Raw genomic sequence first — 25,132 nt, forward strand, 5'->3', positions numbered from 1 at the left:
CCTGAGTCCTTAGGTTAAGTCAACACGAAGGTAAACTCTTCACTTGGAAAACTTGCTGTCTCCTTGGTCCTTTCTTGTTGCATTTGCATGTATGCACACGGCTGCCTGGTTTTGTTGGTGCGCACAGGAACGCAAGGCCGACCTCGATATCGTCAAAAAGTACTTCAGCGGTTCTACTTGGCCAATTCTCATTGTCGATAGCTCGTTTTCAAGGCCTTGGAATTCTCTATCGGTTTATCGTCCCCGATTTTTATATTTTGTCTTCATTCACTTGTTCACACGTCTTCGAGTTTGAGTGATTTCACCATCCGATCTCAGCCAAATGAAGGCCAAATCGAAAAATTCGAGACGGTAACCCTCCAAAAACACACATTCTGAACACGAATCCGCAATGGCCTAATGTCTAAAACCAACGAATACAGCCAAGTCAAGCTCAGAAAACACCCCACAATTGCAAGAAACAGCCCGTTTTGCCGTGCGCCGATTGATCAAATCCAAATGATTGTTATTGACGCTTTGTACTGGCGTGGTGAGCCCTGACATTGCTCATTTTGTACACAACTAGATGATGATGTAGCTACTAGGGTGCATGGTGTGACATCATCACCTGGATTTGGCATCATCACCTGTATCAGGTAAACTGTGCGCTCAAAATTGCACAAGTTCCATTGGGCATATCTGACGAACCATTGACCGTGGCCTGCTCAGACAAAGGCCATTCCACTCAGTGAGCCAACTCTACGAACCCTGAAAGTTTTCATTTTTCACGGTACTTTCCCTTAAACTCATGTAGCTATTGTACGAGCTGAAATCAAGTATGGCCTTTTTCGGTCATGATGGCTCAGATCTTTCAATTATTGCCTATGACCTTCGAGCTCTTTCCCCGCGCAAGACTGAGCCATCATGACCTCAACAGCGTTCTCTAAAGAATTTACCTTTGTCTTTAATTCCAAGAGTACATAAACCAGAGTGTGCAACTCAGGATGGTTAATGTGGGAGTGTAGTCCATGCAGTACGTCATTTCTGACAGCATGGTAATAGCCACAGGTACGGTGAAAAGTTGCACAACCAGTCACGGTGGTGCAGGTCACTGAGTTTTTCCTGATTTCGGTTTTTTGATACGGCTAGCCTGGTGAATTCACTTGCCAGCAGATGTACACAGCGTACGCAGTCACGCAAAAATGCCGAAATCCTAAAACAGGACGTCTAAATCATGCAAACTTGGCAGATTTCAGGACTGTGAAACATGAAAATTTGAGCTGTACGCAAGTTCCACAATGTAGTCTTTTCGTTCGTCTCTGTCTCCCACAATATATGTTGTTCCACCTACCTGCTCCCGTTGTCCGTTGTGTCTTGGGAGTATCACCCTTGCTGTATCTCAACAATTGCACAGCCTAATTTCGAAATTTGTATGCACAAAGTGGTAACAGATTTTATGTCGTATAGATGCTGGCCTAACGGTTTGTTGAAATCACTCGTCTATATATTTTTTCTCCATACACTGTTTGTTTTTGCATTTCTGTAGTTTGTGTTGCTCTGAGAAAGGAAGATTTTGGATTCAGGTGCTCCCTCATTAGTAGATAATCTCTTATTATGAGATTTATCTTGTATCACGACTTTCAACTAAAGATAAAAGAAGCACCGATTCGTACTTATATGGGATACCTTCAGTACAACATAAATTATCGACAATTATCCGATCACAGCTGTTCCTAGGGTGTAAAGCATCGTCCATATCTACGAATACTTATTATTACTTATTATTAGTATTATTAAAAAGCTTACGTGGAGATAAAAATATAATCAACGCAATAAATAGAGTAAGCTGCGCACTCAGTACAAACACCAATAGCAAAACCTGTTAGTGTCTAAATTATTACTTGCATTGTGCGTATATATTGAGTTAAGAGCTATTGTTGATTTGCCAGTAATCCTCTGATGAGATGGCGACGAAAACGTTTAGGAACAAGCTTCTTTATTTACATGAAAACAAGTTTTGCTTATGGTGTTTGTACTGAGTGCGCAGCTTACTCTATTTATTGCGTTGATTATTATTATTATTATTATTATTTGAAAGTAGGACGGAGGCAAAAAATATTACAAAAAATGTATTATCTACGCATGCATCTACGCAAGAGTCACCACCAGCCAATTAGGACATGTGTCAAAGTATTGAACGTTTTCGTTCCCTTCTTGTCAAAATACTACAGGGAATGATGGAAATAAGCTAAAAGACTACAACTATAAGGAAAAGAAGTTCAGAAATATATCACTCCAATTATGTGTAGAAGTGACACGAAAATAGATGTGAAGAATCAAGAAAACAGCATGCAAATCCAATAAGTGACAAAAACGTAGTGACAAGAAAAAGAGAGAAATATCAAGAGATCTATTTCGCACCTTCGTGAAGGTGCGAAATAGATCTCTTGATATTTCTCTCTTTTTCTTGTCACTACGTTTTTGTCACTTATTGGATTTGCATGCTGTTTTCTTGATTCTTCACATCTATTTTTTCGTGTCACTTCTACACATAATTGGAGTGATATATTTCTGAACTTCTTTTCCTTATAGTTGTAGTCTTTTAGCTTATTTCCATCATTCCCTGTAGTATTTTGACAAGAAGGGAACGAAAACGTTCAATACTTTGACACATGTCCTAATTGGCTGGTGGTGACTCTTGCGTAGATGCATGCGTAGATAATACATTTTTTGTATTATTATTATTATTATTTAAAAGAGAAAAGGACACATGGTTACGAGTTAAGAGTAACTCTCCATCACTGTAACATGATACTATATGGGCCACAACCAGCTAAAACATGTCTTAGGGTGAAAATTTTCAAATTTTGTTTTCCTCCAGAAAACAGTTCTTGGGACCTTACTTGACCTCTTGAAGGTGATACAGGGCAGAAAAGTAGTCTACAAGTGCCCCAAACACCGCTTTCAAAATATGTACTTTGAAAATTAATAGAAAATGACAGTTTTCGCACAGTCTGACACAAAGAGACAAACTACATGTATTACTTAGTGGCTTTTGTGGCGGAGCACAATACAACGGAACTAAAGATGTTGACACCGACTTGAGCATGTCAACGACATCAGTTCAAAGGCATGGCCCAAGTTCTTCCTGGAAAGCAACACGATGCGCTGGGCGGCGTTGCAATTGCATACTCTTTCGATTCTGGCAGTGACACTTTCGATCGTCGCCTGCGTTTCCGAGACTGCGTCAGACGCCTCATGAGAGCTGAACGCAAGTAACGTCGTAAGGCAGCCGGTTCGCCGCCTAAATGATTATGTACTAGCCCACAACTTGTGCCTCTTCGCTACTGGAGACGACGGGGACGATTCAGCTTCGCTGTCGACATCAACATCAATGAGATCCCAACAAAATGTCAGCGTCGCTCTGCAGACCCGCCGCCACGGACTTGCAGACACCTGAACAAACCTGGGCCATGCACAGCGATCGTCTGGCCCTGCGAGCTGCTCTATTATCACTAGATGCGGACATTGTCAAGTCTTTGCTCGCCAGCTACTTGAAGTAGAACCGGCCAAACAAGTGTTTGAACAAAATTTGAGAAGATGATCGCCACATCGATCATGAATTTTTGAATGAAGTGCAGAGTAAACGCGCTCCAAAAAACCATTTTTTTCATTTCGTCATTTCCCAACTTTTTTACGAAACCCCAAAGACATGTTTTAGCTGATCGCGGCCCATATACAGTCAGAAAGTGCAATAACTAGGCACAAAACTGACAGAGTACTGAGACATTCGACGTCCTGACACCTAACTTCAACACATCTCCGTAGCGCTAACCGACAGCCTTCCAACTTGGAAGGTTCAAGGTTATGGAAAGACCAAAGAGGGGAAGGCAAGCGCAACGAAAACGAGCAAAAGCTACAGTCCCAACGGAACAAAGAATGTCGATTGTTACTGTCCTTTTCTCTTTTACATTTATTTATGGCTCAACATCCGAGTTTCAAATTATTATTATTATTATTATAACTTTCTTGTTCGCGTTGACATCACCAAGCAAGCTTGGCTAGTCTTCGCATAAGCCAAATGAACTGAAGAAATGAGGAACGAGTGAGGCCAATGAGGTGAACACACATGTGCAACCGCAGAATAGGCAAAATGAATAAAAAAGACCGTCCTAAAAACACACGAAAGATCAACTTCAACATTACAACTGGAAACGGATGAATACAGCTATCATAACAGCCGGCAGCTGAGCACAGGGTGGCAAAGCACGAGAGTATACATGAGAGTACAATTCTACTTATAGACTACAGCCGAGAACCAAGTAGTCAAAAGCTACACCACATGGGTACCGGTAAACCATTTTCACATGCACAGATGTAAAACGGTTTGAACGTTCAGGAAAAAGACATTACTTGCATGACACATTGGCAGGACTGGACGAACAAGGCAGACTCCAACATTCTGCAGCCGTTACAAATACTTAGATAATATGATATAATACGCGTGCTAAAGGATTGTGTTGTAGCCGGATCTGTAAACCGTTGTAGAGACCACATTTCCCCCAGGAGATTTCAGATTTCTATTTTCTAACAAGGTTTATGTACTAACATGACTGGTTATAATGAGGGAGGACCTGTATAGTGTGTGATGAGAACGGTCCTGATGGCATGGAGCTTAATGTGTAGTATTGAAGAGGAACATATACATGAACACAACACGTGGAACAAACCCATGCAACTTTGCTGTCCCAATAAATCAACTCGTCCCTGAGAACTTACCATTGGAGAGAACAGCCAGACGGGCATCATTCAGATTCTCCACTGGAGTATCATTCTTCTTCCATACCACTTTACCACTCTGATCTTCTTCGTCCTCATAATCATTGTGGACATCATCAGATTTGTGGTAAAGCTTTGGAAGCACTGCAGTGCTTCCTAGGGCTGCCATCACTCGATGGCTGTCGTGCTTGCCGTGAAGTTCGGGATCCGTCCCATACTCCATTATGGAGTATGTACTGTGTGCCGCTGTACTTCCTGCATAGCACACATTTGGTAAAGCAAAGCATAAGCATAGTGCGAGTTTCTGGGAGTTTCCCACATCAAGTGCCAGCGTACTGGGAGTGAATTTGAACATGCCGCTCGGTCTGTTCTGAGCAAAGCGCAGTTTGCGGAACATTACTATTAATACAGCATGCACAGAGGCAATATGCTTTGGTTCTGCAAGAGTGCTCAATGCCTGATTCAGACAGAGCGGCGTACACAAAGGCACACAATGAAAACCTTGGCAAATTTATTCCGTTGTGACTCAGTCACAACGGAATAAATTTGCCAAGGTTTTCATTGTGTGCCTTTGTGTATTAATACAGCATGTCCATGGTAACTAAAGGCAAAACACTGTAATGTTGGCTCCTCTTGAAGGTCTTATCTCGTACAAGACAAGTTGGCCTTACGACGTTTCATCTACCCTTGCTTTGGAGTAACGATCCACGTTGAAGTCAACTAGACATGTAAAAGTGGACAATATCGCCCTGGGCCTCAATCCTGGAAAAAAGATTCTCCTCCCCAGCAAATGGAACTCACAGCCCATACATGTAGAACGTTGATACAGCAGCCTGCGAATCAGTTTAGGCAGTTCTTAAACAGATGCGCATTGCCCTAAAACGGTGTATGAGAGAGATGACAAGATTCAACAAAGCCAAATTAATAATATAAGAAAAAAGGACCAAAGGGCTACCAGTTACTCTATTATCCACTAACACCACCAGGTACTCTACAATCAGCTCATGCCATAACATTGCACCTGACTCCACCTAATTGAGCTAGCTGACTGACGTTCCACACCTAACTCAGCTGATTGTAAAGTAACTGGTGAAAGTGGATACTTATAGCGTAACTTGTAGCTCTTTGGTCCGTTTTTCTTCTTATCAATTAACCCGTTTTCTTCTTATCAATTAATCCGTTTTTCTTCTTATCAATCAATCCGTTTTCTTCTTATCAACTAATCCGTTTTTCTTCTTATCAATTAATCCGTTTTTCTTCTTATCAACTAATCCGTTTTTCTTCTTATCAATTAATCCGTTTTTCTTCTTATCAATTAATCCGTTTTTCTTCTTATCAATTAATCCGTTTTTCTTCTTATCAACTAATCCGTCTTTCTTCTTATCAATTAATCCGTTTTTCTTCTTATCAATTAATCCGTTTTTCTTCTTATCAATTAATCCGTTTTTCTTCTTATCAATTAATCCGCTTTTCTTCTTATCAATTAATCCGTTTTCTTCTTATCAATTAATCCGTTTTTCTTCTTATCAATTAATCCGTTTTTCTTCTTATCAATTAATCCGTTTTTCTTCTTATCAATTAATCCGTTTTTCTTCTTATCAATTAATCCTTGCCTCTCCACCCGAGTATAAGTAAATACTACAGTTGATTTATTTTATTTATTTATTCAACATCTTATGGCTTCCGATGGCAGCCAAAACGGGAAGATGTGGGCGATAGCCAACCATGGTAAAAGAAGGAGAAGATTATATACTAGCTATGAAAAGTATGAATGCCGCAGACATCACCACGCAACATGACAATATGTTCAAGGTTTGGTTTTGTGTGTTTCCAAAATCGATTTTCACGCTCCGATCATCAGTGGAAATACTTTGTTTTTCCCTTGATCTCTTTAGTTCCGTATTTCCACTGATGATCGGAGCGTGAAAATCGATTTTGGAAACGCACAAAACCAAACCTTGAACAAATTGTCATGTTGCGTGGTGATGTCTGCGGCATTCATACTTTTCATAGCTATTATTAAACTTTTATCTCCACGTAGATTATTTAAGATTATATACATGAAAAGGAAACAGCCGAAAAGCTATATTGATTTGTTTTTTTATTATGGTGCACGCAGTCATCAGCAGGCCCTCAGATTCACTTTAAATTCTTTCAATGATGCAGAAGTCTTCACTGAGTCGGGAAGCTGTAGCCACGCACAGTAGCCCTGGAAGAATGGTAATCTTGTGAATTGCGTTGATTTGGCCTTGGGAAGAGACACTTTGTTTCTGATTGAGCCGCGGCCCAAAACAAACCAGTTATAAGGCTTTATATAATGTTCAGGAACACAACCCAAGAGCATTCGATGAACCAATATACAGAGGCAAGTTAGTCGACGTTGCTCTAACGGAGTAGTCTGAGCTAATAAGTACAACTCATTGCCGACAGAAACTCACGAGTCAAATGAAAAAAAACTAACACCTTCTTGCTCGAAATTGACACCAACACAAAGTGTCTCTGTAAGTTTGTATCCCTGGTGATGGTTTGGCCTGGAGAGCAGTACATAAGTGGTACTTTTCAGGCACAATCATCTTCAGCTTACACAAGCTCAACTGACGAGGGGTGAATTCCCCAAACTACTGTCTATTGAGGAGGGAGTGGTGCTTTCTTCCACATCTGCCGAGTGGAAGGTACGGCGTGCTCCTGGTGTGCTCCTGATGGCGGTCGTGAGTCAGTCAAGTGTCAAGTTCGGCAAGAAGCATGTGTTCCTAGTTGGAACAATCAACTCCATGACCTCTGTATTGTGTTTATACAAGGGGGTGTGTCAACTGACAACCGCTCTCTTCAGTTGCTATTTATGCGCTGGATGAAGAATTCTTTTATCAGTGATGTCGAAAAATCATGATGTTTGGGGCCAGTCTCCCATCGTCCCATTTTTTAAATTTACAATGCAGTGGCATGATGTCCACCACTTTTCTGGGTGTACATGTACATGTATATTGTTTATGGGAATATAAACACTGTTCATAAAAAATAGACTATGCCTCAGTTTCATAGGAGTGCTTTAATATATTCCCCAAAACACTACAGCATCGGTGTTCATTGAACTTCATTCTATACATATTTTCATGAGTGCTTTAGCACGAGGGAAATGAGAGGGACACGGTATACCCAGAGTACGAATCGTATCATCCATAAATTATATCCCATGTACGGTCCCAAATACTAGTAGAGTGAGACCAACACTGAGAACATCCCTGATTTACTCTTGGAGTGACCCGCGTGAAGTGAGTGGGGTATATGTTTGACCCCAGCGAGGTATATCGCTCTTTTTCACTCTCTTGTTATTAACCACCACAGAAACTTGTGCTCTCTAAGCGGTCAAATAGTATTTATTTAGTAGTATTTATTTTATTTACCATCGGATGCCTCAACAGTGATACACACAACTCTTAAGAGGGCCGATAACGGGATAAGTGGAAAGGAAAGGAAAAGAAAGAAAAAATAGAAAAAAAATTGGAATTCAGACATCAAGCAGTACAGTAATCAAACACCAAGTCAACTTCAATCTTAGTACAAGAACTATCAAGATCATCGAGAAACTCAACAGATTCCAAAAAGAAGGTCAAAATACTTCTTAAACGCCACTGGGTCTTTAAAAAGATCCCTGAGTTGGTTGGGAAATATCAGCATAATGGACTGATTATACTAGTATGGAGCACTTAGCCCGAGGACTTATAACCTTTTCCTCAAATTAGAAAAAATCAGAACTGAAAAAATAAATCTTCACTAGTTTGAGGGAAAGAGACAAACGGGAAAAGTCTGAAGAAAAAATTGACTGTCACCACCAGGACTCGAACCAGGGACCCTCGCTTGTAGCTAGGGATGCTCTAACCACTGAGCTATGGTGTAGTCGTCATCCCAGCAGAGACCGTTCAGCATTTTCTTCAGAAAAAAAGAAAAAAATCTGAAGCCAAATCTGAAGCCAAATGGTTGGACTTGAACCCAAACTGTCTGATTCTCAGTCAACGAACTTGGAGAACAGACTAAAATTGACAACTGAAAACTACTGTTTACAGAGACGTAATGTCCAATGTAAACAGCATATGTGCATACGATTTGCAATTACATAAGTATTCCTTTCTTCCTATGAACAAAGCTAAAACAGTTTAGGTATGCTATGTCGTGATTTCCCTTCGGAAACGGACACGATAATTTACGTTTTTGAAACTTTATGTCGTGATAAATCTAGTGTTGCCCTCATAATAGGTGAATGCGTGAAATATAGACCTCGTAAAAAACCTCGGCTTCGCCTCGGTCCTTTACTCGTTCTCTATTTCATATATTGATCTCTTTAATTACCCTCTTTAATTCGTGATGCAAGCCATATATTAATTGATCGAAGAAGGATAGATTTGCCATCACTGTGGATAAGAGTCCTACTGTAGCTCAGTTGGTTAGAGGATTGCTTGTGAATAGCAAGGTCTTTGGCTGTGGCCTCTAATTGCAATGATGAAGTGAACTTCGGGGTATTCTAAAGGCTGAGTGAAAAATTACTACATAGTAACTTGAGAAGAAATCTAAATCCTGTATTGTGCAGGGATTAGGCATTGTGTTTCCCTCAGCAACTTACTCCTTTCAAGGCTAATATTCTTGGACATTTTCCTCATATGCATGGCGCCAACAGATCCAACACGGGCCAGAGGTTTTAGTAATCTGTACCCTGAAATGATTGAATGAGAGCCAGACCTGCAGATAGGACCATCAAAAGCAGAATGCGTTTGATACACGGTATACGCAACAATGCCGTTGCATGGTTAGGCAAATTGCGCTGGTTACCGTATTGATCACTACTGTACTTGAGACTGGTGCACATCAAGAACAATAGCAATTTTCATGATACTTTTTCCACGCGTATCGTAGTTCTAAACAACATTTTCAGTACACTGGCAATGTTGTCTAGAATGACGGTCTACCGCGGTCTTGGTCTAAAAATAGGATTATAAAATCGAGTTGCAGAGGGCAATACCAAATACACTTTTTTGATATTGTCACCACCGTCAGTTTCTGGAACCTACTACCAGTACCAGGCAGGCACAGTGGGTTGGTCAAAGACCATGATTGAGATACGAGAGGTACCTGGTTCAAGTCCTGCCTGGGAGCGGTTTTCCAGCCGTGCTGCTACCCACAGTCAACTGGGAACTAGTGTCCAGGCACAAGGGGTACACGGATACAGCTAATGGGGTCGTTTGCGGATCTTGTGCCAGTGGTTGTGAGACTTACCCACTCACCCCCACCGTTAGGTGCTGCATCTGCCGCTAGGGTTTATCAGGTGTTAGCGGCCGTCGTGAGTTCCCTTCGGGAACGGATACGATAATTTACCTTTTTTCTTCTTTTTTTTTCTACCGGAGACTACTAGCAGAGGTTGAAAAATAAACGAGAGGGCTTGGAAGCCCAGAGCCCTCACTATGCTTTGTTTTTATATAGGTACTGTAAAAGCCGTGTATATAACGAAGTGCTAACTCTAACGAGTTAACGAGGATAAATCTGTCGTTAAAATATAAATCGTTATACATTGATTGATTGATTGATTGATTTTTATTTCACGGATCCTCCAGAGGCAAATAGATGCCTATCGAAGGGAGTCTCCTAAGTAAGTATGGAAAATGAGAAAGTATGTTCGTAAGGGAGAAGAGGTAGAAGATACATTAGAATATAGAGTACAGAAGAAGTAAATTCAGTACTTCGGGTAGTACATTGCATGCTAATCATAATGAGAATTAGGAAAGCAGCATTGCGGACTACTATAACTGACATATACACAAACTATTGAAACTATCATAGATGTGGTTAGCCTAGACACAAAAGTCAGGAATACCTTTCAAAGAAAACATAGATTGCGAATGATACCGACGAACAGCAATACTAAATTTCGCTGTTGTAGAGAGTGAACGAATATCTTCAGGAAGTTTATTCCAGGCAACACTCAAAGAAAAAAGGGTTGATTTACGAAAGAAGGTGCCAGCTTTAGGAAGAATTATGGATGAAGGGTGACGACTGCTACACAGAAATCGATACATATACTGTCGTATAGAGCATTGAGAAAAAGTGAGAATCGTTACCTTTGGTTAACGCAAACCAGTCAATTTTGGGAAATCGTTATATATGAGCCTCGTTAGAATAATGGCTTTTACAGTAATCATGTGTGTTGTTCGAAATGATAGAAACGTCTTTGCAATAACATATTGTTTTTAAGTTAATTAAAAAAGAAACTTCAACCATAACTTCCAGACAAAACAGCAAGGGCAATCAAGACTTGTGTCCTGCTAGTTAAGTAGCGGCAGCACTAGGCACCGTTCAACTGCGCAACCCCTAAGCAGTCAAATATAAGCAGTCGATATAGCCCTAAGGAGTGAAATATGCGAAAATCAATGGGAGTCAATACTAAGAGAGTGATCACATAGCATATTATTAATTGTTAGAATTCACCTGTCTGGAAGTCACCGGAGGATATACCCAGTGTGCTCACAGTGCTCAACACCGCGTTGTCAGCACACTGGGTACATCCTCCAGTAACTTCCAGACAGGTAAATTCTAACAATTAATAGTATGCTATGTGATCACTCTCTTAGTATTGACTCCCATTGATTTTCGCTATACCTAAGCAGTCAAGTATTCCTGCATATTTCACTCCTTAGAGCTATATTGACTGCTTATATTTGACTGCTTAGGTGTTGCGCAGTTGAACGGTGCCTAGTGCAGCATTGTCACTGCATGAGTGGGTGGTGGTGCAACGGTTGTGCAATCATAAAACCGGGATTCATGAGGTTATCGTTCTGGAATTTGAAATACGGACTGTTTGTCGTGATAAATCGAATACTGACTTCGTACTTGTTCAGTATAGGAAATAAAACCTCGTAAAAGACCTCGGCTTCACCTCAGTCTTTTACTCGGCTTTTATTTCCTATACTGACCTCGTACTCAGTCAATATTAGATACGCACTAGTTTTTATCCTTTTCTTGATATTTTCCATGCCTCTCCAGTGAAAACTTGTCAACACCTTCTTAGTTCAGCCTGGAAAAATAGCTCAGAAGGTTAGAGCATTGCTCATGACAAACAAGGTTCGAGTCCTGGTGGGGTTAACATTTTTTCTCTTTCCAGGCAGTTCTTTTCTCTGACAGTTTGCATTGAATTTGCAAAAAACCCACACATGTACCATCAGTATGTGTGGCATGTGTTGTGAGCTGCCTTTCGAGAGGTAACATGTCTGCGCCTATCTGGGCCTATAGGTTTATTATAGGACTGAAACGATCATTCAATAACTCCTAACAATCAACCAATATCATTAACGATCGATATATTGGTTTTATCGATTCTTATTAGCTCTATCGAACACCAGTTTATGAAGAAATTCTATGATACCTTTGCTACGTTAGAAATTTGTGGCACCACACTGTTGACATCTGTAGATATCTGGCTGGTTTTATCAACATGACCTACTCAAGTAGAGAACTTCATGTTGTTTCTAGAGTGAAGAATCTTGTCGTCACCCTCTGGCAACTGCTCTCATCTCCGACTTCTCCCACGAATGAACCGAAAAGGCAACGTCTTCTCTCCCGATCTCTTTCAAACACACAAATCAATTTTACTGCGCTTGAAATTACATGATTGTACTCGTATTCACTATCGGATGGAGTGCAAGGGCTAGAATACTGTCACTAATATGCATGCATAAAAAATCGTTAGCACTCGTTTTGAACACTAACGATTATCGATTGCACTCTTAACGATCGATGTGCGAGTTTCAGATCTTTATTCTCACGATAGCCAGTGGCCAATAAGAGATAATAGTGTAAGAAAGGAGAAGGAGTGAGGAAGAATTGGGTGGCCAGGGCCAAGGGGTTAATGACTACTTAAGTGTACGGGCAGGGGTGGTCACTACACGAGCATACAGAGTTGTGTACTTAAGTGTACGGGCAGGGGTGGTCGCTACACGAGCATACAGAGTTGTGCAACAGCAGGGATATCTCGGATTTGAAGGGAGTACGAGAAGGGATTTCGCGAAGCTGGATGGGCAAGCAATTAAAGTAATGAAGGGTTTTGTACAGAGGAGAATGGAGACAGTGGTCAGTCCGCGGAGTTGGCAAGTGCCAAGTACAAGAGCGACGTAAATTATACGAAGGTTGCATGTTGCTAGCAGTATGCAGCGAGAGTATATGTGGTGGGGCATAATTGTGGCGCAGAGAATGCGCGAAGAGTATATGTTTAACTTTAAAGCGTGAAAATAATGTTGGCCATTTGATGCGATGCAAAAGGTGGGAGTGTTCTAAGTGTGTGTAAAGGTGACGGTGGAGACATATTCTGGCGGCTTTCCGCTGGAGTCGTTCTAGCCTGTCAAGGGAAGTGTGTGATAACGGTGTGAGAACATTGCTCGCATATGAGAATATAGGTAGTATGTATGTCTGATAGATGTGAGATAAAGAATCACTGGTGAGTGTAGACCTTAGTCTGAAAAGAATATTGAAAGACTTGAGTGATTTTTTGACTATGTATTCAACATGCTCCGTCCAACGGAGGTCATGCTGAAAAATTATTCCGAGGTGTTTGTGTTTTTGTGTTACGGTAAGCGGACTATTCCTGAGGGTGATCTGGGGTAGCTGCACAGGGGGCGGTTATTGTGGTAGAACGCAGGTGCCATCTTTGAAGCCAGTCTCCAGCTACTGTGACACTCTGTTGCAGGTTTCGCGTGCAGTCTTGAAGAGTTTTCGCTATGGAAATCAGAGCGGTGTCATCTGCAAATTGGCTACAGAAGCGGCCCAAGAACAGATCCCTGAGGGACGCCGGCAGGGATCTCGAGGAAAGGCGATAGGTCGCCATCCACCTGGACCCTCTACCGACGCCCCAACAGGTACCGTCGGAACCACTCCAGGGGGTTGCCCTGGACACCATAGTGGGAGAGTTTTGCTAGAAGGCCTGCATGCCACACACGATCGAAGGCCTTGCTTAGGTCAAAAAAGCAGGCATTGACGTGTTTCCCGTCGTCTCTCGTAGTGGAGAGGGTATGGTCAAGAGGGGCAAGCTGCTGCTCAGTGCCGTGTTTCTCACGGAATCCGGACTGCTGGTTGGGTAGGTGGGGTGTGATGTGCTTGTAGAGGAGTTGATGTGCAATTTTTTCTTGGATTTTTGATGTAGTGCTCAAGAGAGAGATGGGTATATAGTTTGTTGGTTGGGTAGGGTCACAAGGCTTGGGTACTGGAGTAATGGTGGCATCTTTCCACTCCTGTGGGATTTCTCCGGTTTGGAATGATAGATTAAAGAGGGACGATAACGACGGTGCAAGTTCCTTAGCCGCTTCTTTGAGTAAGCGGTTTGGAATAGAGTCGAACCTGGGGCTTTTGCTGGTATCAACTCCGTGGAGGAGTTTTTCTACCTCAGCTTGGGAAGTCGAGATTTCTTGAAGGGGACTTAGGATGTCAGGGGTGGTGTTGATGGCTGGAGTTTGCTCATCCGCATTGGCCACGGACAGCTTGCTCTGTGAAATGAAGAATTCGTTGAGGGCGGCTTTTTGTGCTGGTGTCGTTGCAGGAGTTGCTTGGCTGACGAGTTCGGGTATGCGTTGTTTTGTAGCTGTAGTAAGGTGCTTCATGAGGGGTGTAGGGAAGTAGAGGGGGCTTATGAGTTGTTTACGAAATTCGATTTTGCACGACGCAGGAGGGTGGTGACACGGTTTCTTTGGGCAGTGAACGTGTTCCAGTCGTGGGGCGAGCGTGAGTGAAGGTATATTCTGTGTTTTCTGTGCTTATCCTTGATCTCTTTCAAGAGGCCCTTTGATATCCATGGTCGTGCTGGCACGTTCTTCCTGTCCCAAGGGGGGAGAGTGCGAGTAACTTGGCAGTGTTCTTGGGCGATGCTCAGGACTTTGTCGCGCCAGGATCACCAGAAGGTGTCAACTGGGCATGGGTCGTGTTGGTTTGGATGGTGGTTGAGATTTGTGCGTGAAAGGGCTTCTCGAAGAACTTGGATAGTGCTGTCTGTCCATGACCAGAATGTGGTGCTTCTGTATCATGGAGGGGAGTTGTTAATTATGGGGGGCAGTTGATTATTGATGTGGCCACTGACAGTAGTGTGATCGGATGTGCCAAACGGTGGAAGTGATTGGATATGAACATCATTGCTGTGGAGTGAGGAGATAACAAGGTCTAGACATGAGAGAGGTGTTTGTCGGTGGATGTAAGTAGGGAATCTGACATGGTGTGTAAGGCCGTATGTGTGTAGAAGAGTTTGTATGTCGTCCTTAAGGCGATCTGTTCTGTCTGTGGTGAGCCACGCACTGTTCTTGGCATTGAAGTCTCCAAGTAGTAGGAGGTCGTCACCTTCGGCTCTAGCGGTTTTAATGCTTCTTTCCAGTTCCGCACAGAAGAGGGTGCCATCGCTACGGGGTGGTCGGTAAATGTTTGCAACAACGAGGGAAAGGTTATCGGTGGAAATGCTCGTCCATACGCATTCTGCTGCTGTCATTGGCATTGTCAGCACCCTTGTGTTGAAAGGGTCTGCTGTGTACAAGGCAACACCACCACCAAAGTCCTGTCAGTCAGCTCTGGTCAGCTTGTAGCCTGGGATTGCATAGAGACTGTCAGGGTCTGATGTGTCAGCCCAGGTTTCCTGGACGGCAATGACTGATAGTTCATTCTGAGATTCAGAGCACGAACGGGTAAAGGTAAGTAACTCGTCCATTTTGTTGAATAAGCAACGCACATTGGTGCTGAGAAAGTTCAAATTCACTGACATTGGTATGGATTTTTTTTAATTCTTATTTTTTGTTTTTTGTTTTTGCTGTTCCTGATGAAATTCGCGTTATGCTGTTGGCTTCCTCTTCTTGGCCTTGGAGCGATACGACGGGATCGCATTGGGCGGTGTCTGTTCCAACTGGTTGTGCTTGCGGCGTCGCTTGCTGTGTGTTTTCCAGTCTCCCTTGTCTACTGTGACTTGTTGAAGTATCGCGAGGCTGCGTTCGTCGTCATCACTGTACATGGTGTCACTCGTGTCGCCAATGTCGCTCGTACCTGCATTTCCCTCGTGATCAGGAGGCGTGCTGGTCGCAGTGGCCAGCAGGCTGCTGCTTGGTGACGCGGGGCTGGGCAAGTGGTCGTCTTTCGTTGACATGCTGTTGGCTGGGGAGCCCTTGCTTGACTCTTCTTTATTGCTGCCAGTTGATTTTTCATGTTCAAAACTGTCGTTCAGTTGAACCACCAGGCTCGAAGCTGAGTCCATACGCGGCAGGTTCGTACTGCATGTGTATTAGTTCTTCATTGAGCGAAGGAAGAAGAGAGCGTTTATTACTCAATATACTGGTTATGTATATGAGAGTAGGTGTGACACACGGTGATAAGGTGTGAGGGGTGAAAGTAGGTGTAAAACTGTTACACCATCCCCTCCCCAACGGAAAGTGGCTTTAACCAATTGTTAATCACGGAACCCAAGAGCATGGAATACAGTAATATCATAATGGTGTAGCAATGCAGCAGGTGGCAAGGAGCAACAGAATACCCAATTGTCAGGAACGGAAGCCTGTGTTACTAAAAAAACTCAATAATGTCAGGAACTGAACGCAAATAACCACAACATGGAGGAGCTGCAGACCATGCTATCACTTGCGTAGACTAGATAGATAGTTCCGCAGCTGGACAATGTTTTTACCTGACTCCTCAACCAAGTTACTAATGGGCTCCCATGTTGCCTCGCCAACGGGGTAACCCTTCCAATGCACCAAGTACTGGCGCTCACCCCGGTCATCTCTGTGCTTCAGGATGGCCTCCACCATATAGCGGGTGTTTCCGTCCAGATCCATGAACGGAGGGGGAACTGGCTGGTGTCTGTTGGGAATGGTTTTCTGTTCGTAGTGTCGCAGAGCAGTGACGTTGAATACAGGATGACAGCGGAAAACGAACGGCAGCTCCAACTTGTAGGCGTTCGAGCCCACCCCCCCCCCCCTCCCCACGACGCAGAACGGCCCAAACCATTTTGGTTGTAGCTTCCTCGATGGCTGTTGTCGGGCCTCCGGCGATATCAGAAAGTCTCTATAGACTAGGGCCAGGTCTCCCACCTTGGGACGGCTAGGATTCCTACCCCTGTCGGCATACAGGGCCTGGCGGGCTTGAGCCGCGACAATACTATCCTGCGCTTTCTTAAGCGCATCAGATCTGGCTTGGATCCAGTCTGGCCTAGTTCTCCGCGCTCCCGTTACCAGAATGAAGTCTGCGGGCACCTTCGGGTTAAAACCATAATTCAAGAAAAAGGGAGAATTACCGGTGGATGCTTGCTGGAAATAGTTGATGGCATACTCACATATGGGTAATAGTGCGGCCCAATTATCTTGCTTGTGGTTAACAAAACACCTGAGAATATCCGCAATTAATCTGTTCATTCGCTCTGTCTGTCCATCTGTTTGAGGGTGATTAGCCGTGGAAAATGACAACTTAGTACCGAGCAAACGAAACACTTCCTGGCATCTATGGTTGCCGTTGTGGGTACTAGGTGAACACATTTTGTGAGTCTATCTACAAATGTGTAAATTGCATCATGACCTTCGGGTGACTTGGGTAAACCCATGATGAAGTCCATGGTAATATGGTCCCAGGGTTGCTCGGGCACAGGAAGTGACTGGAGAAGCCCAAACCTTAATTGAGCACCCTTAGCACGCTGACAGACATCACACGATTTAACAAATTTCTTAACATCCAACCCCATGCGCGGCCAATAGAAGTGACGAGCGAGCTGGAAATACGTTCTGTCCTTGCCGGGATGACCTGCGGCAATGCAGTCATGGTGCTCCTGCAATAGTTGTAGTCGAAGTGCGCATTTGGGAACGCATAACCTGTTACTGGGGGAAGATCGCAAGTAAAGATGATGGGCGTCACCAGGCCAGAGGTAAGCCTGGTGAACGTTGTCACTCGGAGAACGACGCATCTTCTGGATGATAGGCCATAACTCTGCATGGTGTTGATATGCTTCTGCTACCGTCTTCGAGAACTGATCATCAATTGCCAGAGCAAACTCAAGAGCGTTACACTGTGCAGCAGTCAGTTTTGTTTGAACTACTGAGATCTCGCCCGGCTGGAGGTCAGGACGACGAGACAAGGCATCAGCAGCCGCATTGTCCCTTCCAGGTTTATGATGGACCGTAAAGTCGAAATCCGCCAGTAACTCTACCCAACGGGCCGCCCTTCTGATGAGGGTAGGTTTGGTTCTCAGGTGTACAATGGCCATGTTATCCATGAACACATCGAAATGCCCAAAGAGGTACACTCGCCAACACTTCAGGGTTTTGACTAGAGCGAGGGTTTCTCTTTCTCCGGCTGTGTAGTTGCGCTCGGCGGAGGACAGTCTCCAGCTAGTATAAGCGACTGGATGCCAGAAATTTCCTGGTTAGCTTGCTGCAGGAGCACTCCAGCAATGACAAAATTGCTAGCGTCGGTTTCTACTCTCAATGGCTTTTTAACATCAGCAAGTCGCAATACGGGTGCACTCAGTAAGGCCTTCCGCAGCTTCTCAAATGCAGACTGACGTGCGCTGTTCCACTCAAAACGCGAGTGTTTCCCTGTGATCTCCTCCAAAGGTCTCGAAATCATGGAATAGTGATCAATGAACCGTCTGAAATAGTTCGCGAAACCCAAGAACTGTCTCACTTCCTTTATAGAGGACGGCGCAGGCCACTCCTTAACCCCAGCAACTTTGTTTGGGTCGGGAGAGATAGATAAACCACTCAGCCTGTGGCCTAGGAAGATGACATCCGGCAACCCAAATTCACATATTGAGGGTTTGAAGAATAACTTGTTGGCTCTCAAGGTTTCCAAAACAGTGCTGACATGCCTCAAATGCTCGCTCCATGTTTTACTGAAGATAAGGATATCATCAAGGAATACGACCACGAAATCACGTAAATAGGGCTGCAGTATTGAATTCATCAAGGCCTGGAATGTGGCAGGCGCATTGGTTAGACCAAATCCCATTACCCGAAACTGGAAATGTCCAAAGGGGGTATCAATTGCCGTTTTGGGTATATCTTTTTCACTAATTCTGATTTGGTTGTATCCCGAACGGAGGTCTAATTTCGTGAAGTAGCGAGCCCCTTGGACGGTGTCGAACAGATCGTCAATGTTCGGAGGCAGGCTTTGTTTTTAATAGTGATCTTGTTTAGATCCCGCCAGTCACAAACGATTCGTAATGACCCATCGGCCTTCTTAACAAAGAACACCGGGGCTCCGTACGGGGACTTACTAGGCTCGATGAATCCTTTACCCAGGAGGGCTGTAAGCTGCTTGTGTAGTTCATCCATCTCGGGCTTGGATAGTCAGTACGCTGCCTTGGATGGTGGCGTTGAGTTGTGTTCGACCTCAATCTCGTGGTCCACTGACCTTTCTGGGGGAAGCTGTGAAGGGAGGTCATCGGGGAACACGTCCGCAGCAGCAGCTCATCGACGTCACACTGCTTGTCCGGAGGTACCTCCTTCCGAGGCTCATGTGACGAACTGTCGTCGGGGGAAGATAGCCAGGTAACCCTCTCTGCCTTGCTGTAGCGCATGCCGCGCTTGTCGGCCAGAGATGAACATCAGCTCCGAGGGAACAGCAGCGTCGCCTGTGGGTTCACCCGTGATTAGGGATTCGGCACCCAGTTTGACCTCGTTGGTGTGGTAGTTGATAGCTGGGTTATTCCGGGTCAGCCAGGGTTTTCCCAGGATCACATCATATCGATCAAGGGGAAAGACCGTCAGGCGCTGGTCATCGCCATAGCCTCCTACGGCCAAGCGAGCGTCGGTGGTCTCTAGCGGCCGCGAACTGGTTGATCTGTCCGCCAAGGCCACCTTTAGAACCTCCTCCACGATCTTCGTTTTCATCTTTTGTTTTCTTGCGAAACGTTCCGAGATAAATCGTGTGTTGACCCGCAGTCGATTAACATTGTCGCTCGGTGGCCGTTCACCTTTCCGTTCACAACAAGGAGATCGTGGTCCCGCGCGTGCGAATCCAGGGCTATGTTGCTGACGTGGCTCCGGACGCACTGTGGGCCTTGAGACTCCAGGGTGTCGTCGCCATCATCAGTCTCCACGTCCTCTGTCTCCAGGCAACTAAACCTGTTGGCGACTGGCACGGTGACCTTGGGTGCTCTCTCACACGCCAGTAATCGCACCCCTCTTTTTACTGGCATCCAGCGTTTGGGTTCGAGTCACATTGACGTGCCAGATGACTAGGTCGGTGGCATATGTAGCATCGTCGTTCCGTTTCCTCGCGATTGGAACGGGGACCAGGAACCGACAGTGGACAACGTACCGGGTTCCCCTGCTGCTGTCGTACCGTAATGAAGGGCATCACTTGCGATACGGCGAGCGCTGCTTCTGTCGCCTTCTGCAGGGTTGTAGTATGCTCCTTCATGACTTAACGCATGAGCTCCGGGGCCAGGCCCCTGACAAATAGTACTGCGCGAGAGTGGCCATCCAGGTCAGTGATTAAAAAACTGAGCCGCGAGAATTCTGCGATGTAGTCTCCTAAGGCGCCGCGCTGGGAGAGGGAGAACAAACTCCACCGAGCTCTCTCTTGGTCGTACTTCACACCGTAAGCCGCCTCTAATGCCTTCGTCAAGGACGACCGGTCTGGGTATGCAGCGCCGGCTTCCAGGGAAGTCATCAACCACAGACGCGGATTTCCAGCGATATAACTGGCTGCAAACTCAGCTTCACATTTAGGATCCGCTAAGCGCCACGAAGCCAAGGCCAACTCAACGGCAAATGCCCATTCCCGAAACGTGGTGGGATCTCCGGTAAACACGGGCGGCTCCTTGACGTGTGCGCGATCACGTGGTGCAGGCTGGGAAGCTGAAGCACGAGGAACGCACTGGGGTGACGACTGAGTAGAGGGTAGAGCTTCCTTCCGGAGACGGTTGACGATCCAGATGCTGACGACGATAGAGCTGATAGCCGAGGCCAGAACTCGGCCCACGAACGACCACAGGGGATGGAGAACCATCCTCTGCTACCAATGTAATAGTTCTTCGTTGAGCGAAGGAAGAAGAGAGCGTTTATTACTCAGAATACTGGTTATGTATATGAGAGTAGGTGTGACACAAGGTGATAAGGTGTGAGTGGTGAAAGTAGGTGTAAAACTGTTACACCATGTACCTGCGGTCTCTTCGTTTTTACTACCAGTTGGTGGTGTTTCAGGTTCAAAACTGTGTTTGGGTTGAGCCGCCAGGCTCGGAGCTGGGTCCATACGCGGCAGGTCTGTGCTATAAGCTGCAGTACTACCGGTAGTACTGGCACGGTCTGCGTACGTTCCCCTGCGACCCTCCGCTACAGTGCAGTTGTTGGCTGTGTGGCCTGGCTGTGAGCATTTTCGGCAGGTCTGTGGCTGGTCCTCGTACCGTATTCAAAAAATGTTCTTGGCATCAGCTCGGACAAAGGAGGGAGTTATCAGTATAATTGTTTCAGCCCTAGTTTATGATTATATTTATTCTCACGGTGGCCGTGGTAGGCGATAGACCTTGATTAAAATACTATACCTAGGTTGGGCTACAGCGGGGGTTGGAGCATGTGCAAATGATGATCGGGGTAACTTCTCTTTTGAATGCATTTATTTCTCGGAGGGAGTAACAGTGTGGTGGCAGGTGGTTGTACTGGGTGCATGCAGAGTACAAGGGTGAACGTTGAAGGTGGGTGGAGTGGGTGGTGGGGAGGGCAAAGACTCGATGACGCCTCAATTCTCGGCTTGGTGGCCCGGTGATGTTGCCTGAGGTGGCAAGCTGGATGTGTGGCGGGGATCGTTTGACAGCGATGGTGTGTGCAAAGAGTAGCTGCTTGAGCTTCCTGCGGGATGAGAGGGTTGGCCAAGTGGCGTGGCGGAGTAATGAACTGTGGTGGCAAGGACTGAAGAGGGGGAGTCGGAGGCAGAGTTTTGCTGACCGCCGTTGGAGACGTTCGAGGGCATCTTGTTGCTGAACATTCATAGCTGACATAGCCAGAGAACTATACTCGATAACGGGGCGTATATACGTGGTGTACAGTGCTGACAGGGCGGTGGGTGAAAGACGCCCACGAATCCGTCTCAAGAGGTGGAGAGTTAGAATGGTTAGTGCATTACTCATAACACGCAAGGGCTCAGGTTCAAGTCCTGGTGGGGGTGGACATTTTATTCTCTTTCAGGCAGCTCACTTTCCTGAGAGTTGAAAAATATAGAAGATCAATCGTTCTGGAAGATAGTTTCAAATGAGAGAGCTTGGAAGCTCAGGGCCCTACGATATGCTTTTTTGCCTAGCGAGAGTCAACTTTCTCTTTGGAGTCGAGGGTAATACGACACTGTCTACCACCTTGATGACCTAGGCAAAATAAGCATAGGGATGTTTTATAAACTTTTCATTTCTCCTATTTCTTTTTTAAGACATAACCTAGGATTCGAATCCGCACTATCCCCCTGGATGCATTTCCCCGATACACTTCGCATACATACTCATTATTCCAAGTTGCTTACCTTTTCTGCTTGTGCAAGAGGAGCGCTAGACACAGCAGAATGACCAGGACTCCACCAATAATCGCTCCCACGACTGTACCAACAGTGCTGAAAGGCGTAGTCTTCTCCGGTACTTGATCTGAAAAGGTACATGGCGAAGAAACAAAGACATCAATTCGCCAAATCCATTCGGAATAGACACAGATTCAAATAAGCCTACAGTAGCAGAAACTGTGGACTTGATAGCTAGCATCTGGTGCTAGGAAGTTGAGATATCACAGTGACAACCTAGACTCCCTACCAACTAAATATAGGATATCTTTGTAGGCATGTAGATTATTCACACCAGTTTCCTAAGAGCCATACACAGACTACTCTGCTGGAGTGGAGGAGGGTGAGAAGAAGTTTGCTTAGAGCCATACACAGACTACTCTGCTGGAGTGGAGGAGGGTGGGAGGAAGTTTGCTTAGAGCCATACATAGACTACTCTGCTGGAGTGGAGGAGGGTGAGAGGAAGTTTGCGTAGAGCCATACATAGACTACTCTGCTGGAGTGGAGGAGGGTGAGAGGAAGTTTCCTAAGAGCCATACACAGACTACTCTGCTGGAGTGGAGGAGGGTGAGAGGAAGGTTCCTAAGAGCCATACACAGACTACTCTGCTGGAGTGGAGGAGGGTGGGAGGAAGCTTGCTTAGAGCAATACACAGACTACTCTGCTGGATTAGAGGAGGGTGAGAGGAAGTTTGCTTAGAGCCATAAACGAACTATTCTGGTTGTGTGTGTGGGGGGGGGGGGGGTATTTAATAATGAATCAAAATATTAAGAAACAATTCGTCATTGAGCTTCATTCATTACCACGTCTTACCGTCAGAAGACTTGAAAAAGGTGCCCGACAATGTAATATCCTTGAAGTTAACCATTGATTGACTTATGAAGACTTGGTTCAGGTACACATTTGTGGCAATTATATCAAAGGCGTAGAATGTACTGGAATTTAGACCGTTAAGTGTGATGCTAGTCGCATATCCGTTCACAGTCTAAAATTTAAAAAAATGTAGACAATGACATATGAAAGCGTACATAAGCACAGGCTTACGCGTACTGTCAAATGATTTAAGAGAGAATGTCTGAGAAAACCAGAACATGTGTGCAAGTCGATACCGTAGTTCCGCGCATATAAGCCCATGGGCCTATATCCGGATATAAGCCCACCTCCGTTTATAGGCCCTTGGGCTAATAAACAGACCCAAACACCGTTACGGAACCGATAGTACAGCATGTCAGTGCAGACTACATTACCAGTGCCGGTGCCTACGGTAGGCGGACAACCGCGCACGGACTTGTACTTTTTCGCGTGCCAGCTGCCTTCAAAATTCGAATATAGGCCCAGGGCTAAAAAACGAACCATTATTACTAATTTTTTCCCCCGGAAAATGCATTATTTCGTATATTAGCCCATGGTCTTATATGCGCGGAACTACGGTATCTCCAATTTCGCTCAAATGTTGCAGGTAAGTTCCCTTTGTGGTGTAGATCGAATGTGCAAAGCTCACGGAAACGTTGCTGATTGGAACCTTGAAATTGGCATACCCCTCAAAATGACAGCACACCCCAGAACTCCCCTCGCGGACGTCGAAGTATACATTGCAGAGCGAGATCTAGAACGGACAGAGCGACTCCTATCAGAAGTGGCATCAAACATCAACACCGAGGCGATCCACACTTGGTTTACGCCTGAACGACGAGGCAGGAATGCCAGCACTGAGTCCTCACCAGAGTTGGCAACTGGGGTGAAGAAGAAGGATTCCCGGAAACCAACAAATCTAGCTCCAGGCTCACGATTTAATCCGCTTGCCAGAGTCTAATCGTGACTTGAAAAAAAATGCAGAACTATAACTATAATGTAACACCCACAGCACCACCTACCTTCTCGACCCAGTCAATGCGCCTCCTGGTGACTAATGCTTTTAGCAAACAAATTTGGAGAATTTGTCCACACTGTCACGCACCACAATGTAGACATCGCTGTTGTGACCGAGACCAAGTTTGATGCAACTATCATGCCAGCTGACCAATGATAAAGAATGATGGCAGCACTGGGTGACCCTAATTCTCCAACAGGACTCAAACTGCTGGTGACTAATGCCTGTAGCCTTCGTAACAAGCTGGACGACCAGAGGCATGCACTCAACCAGCACGACATAGATGTAGCAATTATCACTAAAACTAAAATCTCTGCTGATGCCATAACTAGCCTTGACTCGTCCATCCCTGGATACGGCGTCCCATATCGCAGAGACCGAAATGAGCACGGAGGAGGTGTCGCTGTGTGGATCAAGTCCACCCTTGCTTCTGCTCATCTAGACCAACTCCAGTCTGCAGAACATGAAACACTCTGGGTTAAAGTCCGCCTCCGTGGTGGTACAAGCTTTGTGATCGACTCTGTGTACCGTCCAGGCTCCTGTAGCCCCACCGACCTCTGTCTTATCATTCACTTGACGATACACTACATCAGGCCAAAGAGCTGTCCCCGAACGTAATCCTCGCTGGGGATTTCAACGTGCATAGTGCAGATTGGCTTGGTAGCGCGAAGTCAACCCCAGCCGGGGATGCCCTCGAGGATCTTTGTATCACCCATGAGCTCACGCAACATGTCCGAGAGCCCACTCGAGGTGCCAACACACTAGACCTAATCATGTCCACTTTCCAACAACCCATCAGCACCACTGTACTTGCCCCTTTAGGACGCTCAGATCATGGAACTATGATAGCTCAATTCCCGACCATTTCACCATGCCGGGGAGAGGCCACCACGCGTACTGTGTGGCGTTACGAGCGTGCTGACTGGGGGCGACTCAGAGCACACCTCAAGGCTGTCCCTTGGGCCTCCATTATCACGG

At 45.3% G+C, this 25,132-nt stretch overlaps 1 protein-coding gene across 1 annotated transcript in view; it reads right to left on the minus strand.

Annotated features, from left to right (window-relative positions):
• Nucleotides 1-22,364, minus strand: part of LOC135828882 (uncharacterized) — a 37,875-nt gene extending 15,511 nt beyond the window's left edge. Inside the window, exons 1-3 of the mRNA XM_065341312.1 lie at nucleotides 22,255-22,364; nucleotides 9,374-9,489; nucleotides 4,759-5,013 (exon numbers count right to left, since the gene is read on the minus strand). Coding sequence (XP_065197384.1) covers nucleotides 4,759-5,013; nucleotides 9,374-9,416 — 298 coding nt within the window. The 5' untranslated portion in view covers nucleotides 9,417-9,489; nucleotides 22,255-22,364. The remainder of the gene's footprint in view (nucleotides 1-4,758; nucleotides 5,014-9,373; nucleotides 9,490-22,254) is intronic.
• Nucleotides 22,365-25,132: the final 2,768 nt, after the last annotated feature.

This window comes from Sycon ciliatum, chromosome 12 (assembly GCF_964019385.1).
Source record: "Sycon ciliatum chromosome 12, ocSycCili1.1, whole genome shotgun sequence".
Lineage (NCBI taxonomy): Eukaryota > Metazoa > Porifera > Calcarea > Leucosolenida > Sycettidae > Sycon > Sycon ciliatum.